Raw genomic sequence first — 5,558 nt, 5'->3', positions numbered from 1 at the left:
TTTTGAAGCTCCCTCCTATATACATCATGAAGATCCAATCTCTGTATGCATGGGGTCAGCATGAATCAGAAGCCAACATGACAATGGCTAACAACATGTGTGATAACAATAATTTTGCCATAAATCAGTACATCTTAATGTAATTAAGAGATGGTTATATATAAGGGGCCTTCAAAAAGTTCCCAGAAAGGGCTGATGAAACAAAATATAAATGGGTCTCTTGTGATGCAATGGTGATTAATTGTTATCAGGACAGATTGTGAGGGTTGGAAATCTAAAGATGGACATTTTGTAGCAAGGAGGGGAGTGATTAACTTATCAGTCTACAAGCTGAGGACCCTGGGACCACCAATAGAGAAGAGCGAAGAGCGGAATCCTACCCAGATAGGTGGTGAGGCCTGAGATGGAGGCAGAGAAGTCGACGTCAAGAGATGGTGTGGCTGGGGACTCGGGATCAGGAGATGGAAAGGGGCTGAGGACTGTGGTGGGGGGTGGTGCAGGCTTACAGGGTACACCCCTTAGTTGGGTGAGGATGCATGAACGGGATGGTAACTATGCCAATGAAATGATGGATGATGGAATGAATGTAAAGCTGATGTTCTCCCATGTAGACTATCACACAATTCACAATAAAACGTTAAAAAAAAAAAAAAAAGTTCCTGGAAAACTAGAATTAAAAGATAATGGAATTTTTCCATGAAGTTTTAGAGGTATGTATATGTATTATGTTTTATTATCTATGCATAAACAAAGATGGGAGAGCAGTGACTCTTTAAGCAATGGACTACAAACTACAAGTCTGAGTTCGAGCCCACCAGTCACTCCAAAGAAAAAAATAACACTTTCTGCTCCCCCAAAGACTGACAGCCGTGGAAACCCTAGACAGGGACACTATGAGTTAGAACCTACTCGACAGCACTCAGCAACAACAAATGAACAATGAATTATGGAAAAGGCTGATTCATAAATGTCATATTAGGCTTTTTCAAAATAATTCCTGTACCTTTATCCAACACTATTTTTCTTTTTGTTCAGAAAATTGCATTAATTTTGTACAAAACATCTCATTAATGAAAAGAATAAGAACTCATTTCTCTCATTTAAAGACTTAATTTATACCCACTTCAAACTAAGTCATATTACTGAGTTCCTATTCCATGTAATTTGTTAAAATATTTTGAGGGACACAAGGAGAAAAGCAACAAATCCTTTTCATTAAAAAGTTTACAGTAAATCAATTTATATCACACCTTGATAATTTACAATAAATACTTAAGACAAAAAAAATTATCCAATTCACATTTCAATAAGTACAATATATTAAGATATTTTATTTGTATTACTGAGAGCTGAGTAGAAATTACTTACGGTTACATCGTTTCTGTACAAATCGTAATTTGCAAGCTGTTCTGTAGGTTGATAGTCTTATGACATCAAAATTCTGAGCACCTGAAAAAAGGGCAAATAAATGATGTTCAACTGCATTTACCAGGCAATTTCTAACTGCTAGGAAATACCTCCATCACAGTATCATGGTCACAGTGTGTTATCAGGTACACACAGTACCCTGATGTGCTAACTAGGTCTGCTGATAACACAATAAGGGACCAAAAAAGGTTAGGGGACACTTTCTGCATGCCCGTAACAAGATAGGCACTTTTGTTAGGTGCCATCGTGTCAGTTGTAAGTCACAGTGATTCTATGCACAACAGAACCCAACACTACCTGGCCCTAAGCCATCCTCAAAACTGCTGTTACGTCGGAGCCCATTGTTACTGTTGCCATATCAGTCCATTTCATTAGGAGTCTTCCTCTTTTTTTCTGACTCTCCATTTCCCAAGCATGATGTCCTCCAAAGATGGGTCCCACCTAACTACAAGTACAAAGTACAAAAGACAAAGTTTCGCCATCCTCATTTCTATGGAGCATTCTGATTGCATTTCTAAGATAGAATTGTTTCTCCATCTGGCAGTCCATAGTACTTTCAACACCATAATTCAAATGCATCGATTCTTATAAAGGCTTCATTATTCACTGTTCAAACTTTCTCATGCTGAAGAAGCAACTGAAAATATCAAGGCTTGGGTCAGGCTCACCTTAGTCCTCTAAGTAACATCTTTGCTCTTTAACACTTTAAAGTGACCTCTTGCAGCAGATATGCCCAATGTAATACATCATTTGACAGGCACCATGCCAGTAGATTAATTCTGTTTGCTAACCTAAGAAAGCTGTGAGAGAAGGAACACTTGTGGCCCAGCTGCAAGAATATTATCAGTCAGGAAGGATATTAGGAAAGACCCTACCCTAGAGTCATGAGAGCTAAATTCTAGGCCCAGTCTGATCACCAACCAGAGAACATTTTATACATCTTAGCCTCAGTGTCCTCATCTATAAAATGGGAAAATTGGCCCACCTGATAGCTAATATCCCCTTCCAAGTCTGTGGTAGCCTGTATTTCTTTAAAATTGGCCACAACAGTATTTCTGACCAGTATTTTATATGCTCTTAGTACTGGACCACAAGGTTGGTTTGAACCACAAGGTTGGCAGTTCAAACTTACCATCCACTCCTCAGAAACCCTATACAGGGTTGCTATGAGTCGGAACTGATTCATAGCACTTAACAACTCCTCATCAAGAAGCAGAGACTATGTTCCTCCTCTTTGGCCTAAACACGATGTTGTGGCTGTCTAATGACTAGAATCTGACAGAAGTGACCCTGCATGACTTCTGAAGACACGTGCTAAAAGGTGGTACTGCTTGCCCCTGCTCTCACTCTCAGGATGCTTGCCTTGGAACCCAGATACCACATTGTGAGGAACCCCAAAATAGCCCAAGGACACAAGCTACATAGAGGAGCTCATAAGGGGAGCAATGAGCCCATCAGCCAAAGCCAGGATCAAATGCCAATCATTTTCAGATGAGGCCAGCACCTAGTCTTCAAGTATTCCAACCATGCCAGACATCATGAAACAAACTCAAGTGATCTGCACTGGATACTGCTCTAATTCTGGAGCCACAAAATGCATGGGCAAAATAAATGACTGTTGTGATTGTTTAAAGGTAAGTGATATGTAGCCACAGTAACAACAGCAAGACCTAAAATTACCTACCTGACAAATCAAACTTTGTTCTCACTTTCAGCATGCTGTAAACGAGGCCTCCTTGAATTTAAAAGTCACTAGATAGACAGACGGAGTCTGCAAAGTCGTTTGAACTGCAAGGTTGGTGGTTCAAGCTCACCAGCAGCTCCTTAGAAACCATATATAGGGTCACTATGGGTCGGAATCGACTCGATGGCACTTAACAACAACAACAGATAGTTTGGCCGCCAGTGTGAGTTTTTAAATTCAGCTACGGTGCCTTTATAACTGACTGCAACTTTTGATTGAATAGAGGGAAAATGAATTGCCACAAATTATTTTCCATTAGATTTTCAGGCATCTCTCATTGCTGCTCATTTTGAAATATAAAAAGAAAACAGAGAATTCTTCCAGACTTTAGGTGAAAGTAATTATTTATTGACCAAAAGGTGAAGTGAGGGTTTCTATTAGTCTCAGCTTAATTATTACCTTAATGTCATGATTAGTATCTTTCCTCTCTCTTTCTCATGAAATTTCTATCCTTCCTTATACAGATTATGGTGGTGGTGGTTATATGCCGTGGACTCGGTTTCAACCCATAGCAACCCTGTACAGGGTTTCTGAGGCGGTAAATCTTTATGGTAGCAGAAAGCCTCATCTTTCTCCCACGGAACAGCTGGTAATTTCGAACTGCTGACCTTACGCTTTGCAGCCCGATTCGTAACCACTACGCTACCAGAGAGACCCATTATTTTATAATAAAACAGCTTTACTGAAATATGAACTCAATACCATACAATTAACCCATTTAAAGTATAATCAGAGAGTTGTGAATTACCATCATCAATTTTAGAAGGTCGCTTAGAAACTTTAGCAGTCTATTTGTCTATTATTTAAATTGGACTATCTGTTCTTTCTATGTTGTTGTTCTGTGGGTTTTTGTGTTGTTGTTGTTTTTTGTTTTTTTTCACTTTACTGATGATGTCCACTGAAGCACACATTTTAAATTCAGATAAAGTCCAAGTTCTTTTGTCACTTGTGCTTTTGATTCATATCTAAGGTTTTGTCTAATCCCTGGTCACCCAATATTACACCTACATTTTAGTTCTTTCATCAATCTGAATTAATTGTTCTGTATGGTATAGGTAGGGGTAACTTCATTTTTCTACATGTGGCCAGCCAGCTGTCCCAGTACCACTTGCCTTCCCTACTGGATTGTCTTAGGACCCTTGTCAAACACCTACTGACCGTCTATGTAAGGACTTATTTCTGGACTCTCAATTCCATTCCATTGATCTGTAAATCTATGCTATGCTAGCATCTCAGAATCTTGAGTATTGTAGTTCTGTACTAAGTTTTGAAATCAAGAAGTGTGAGACTTCCAACTTTATTTTTCTTTTGCAAGACTGTTTTGGCTATTCTGGTTCCCTTCCACATCCAAAGGAAGATACAATAAACACTGACACAAGCTCATTTCCCACGAAGAAAAAAGGGGAAATTCGAGAAGCCACATTCACCAAATATCTCCCAAACTGTCTGTACTCCTGAGCTGTAATAAAGAACAGAAACGTAGGTATCAGAATGATTTAACACACACTAAGCCTTAAACAAACATTTATTTATTTATTTCACTTTCTCTCTCCTCTTGAAGTCCTGGTGTGGCACTGTAGGATAAGCACTAGACCACAAGGTCAGCATGACACACAAGGTTGGCAGTTCAAACCCACCAGTCACTCCTTAGACAGGGTTGCTATGAGTTGGAAGCAACTCGAAAGCATTTAACAACAACAGTCTCCTCTTACTAAAATGTGAGCACTGTGAATTAAATAGGGGCTATGTTTTGTTCTCCCCTGTAGCTGAAAAAAAGAGTGCCCATAGCACAGTACAATCTCAATAAACGTGTTTAAAACTAATGAAAAGATGACCTCTCAGCTAAGTCTTAAAGAATAGAAAGAAGTTAGCCAGACGAAAGTGAAAGCAACAGCATTAGAAAAGGCACACAGACAAGAAATTACATGATCTGTCTGGAGGAAAGCCAATTCAGTATTGCTGGGAAATGACACACAAAGCTTAACATTGAAATTGGGAACTTTCTCTATATAATGCTGCATTTTTCAAGCCAAAAAGAGACCAGAAGAGCCTCGTCTGTCTGGCATGCTAAGGAACTTGGACTTTATTGTGAAAGTGATAAGGAACAACTGAAGGGATATAAACAAAGTAATAGATTTATATACTGTATTCTAGCAACACAATAGACAGTAGACAAGAGAGTGTTAAGACTCAATAAAGGGAACAGAAACTTATTGTTTTAGTTTAAGAAAGTAACAATTTAAAATATTAATAAAGAAAACAAGATGGCGGATTGGGAAGTGGACGTGTAATAAAAAGCTCCACCAACAACACAGAATACCCGACCAAGCAGGCTCAGGGGATGGTCCCAGAACTCTGAACCACATATAAAGGAATACTTAGAAGG

At 39.0% G+C, this 5,558-nt stretch overlaps 1 protein-coding gene across 1 annotated transcript in view; it reads right to left on the bottom strand.

Annotated features, from left to right (window-relative positions):
• Positions 1–5,558, bottom strand: part of DTNB (dystrobrevin, beta) — a 392,167-nt gene that overhangs the window by 381,633 nt on the left and 4,976 nt on the right. The window contains exon 2 of the mRNA XM_006835297.1: positions 1,369–1,449. Coding sequence (XP_006835360.1) covers positions 1,369–1,449 — 81 coding nt within the window. The remainder of the gene's footprint in view (positions 1–1,368; positions 1,450–5,558) is intronic.

This window comes from Chrysochloris asiatica, unplaced genomic scaffold (genome assembly GCF_000296735.1).
Source record: "Chrysochloris asiatica unplaced genomic scaffold, ChrAsi1.0 scaffold00016, whole genome shotgun sequence".
Classification (NCBI taxonomy): domain Eukaryota; kingdom Metazoa; phylum Chordata; class Mammalia; order Afrosoricida; family Chrysochloridae; genus Chrysochloris; species Chrysochloris asiatica.
Note: the sequence above shows the minus strand (reverse complement) of the source record. Positions and strands in the feature narration are given on the sequence as shown.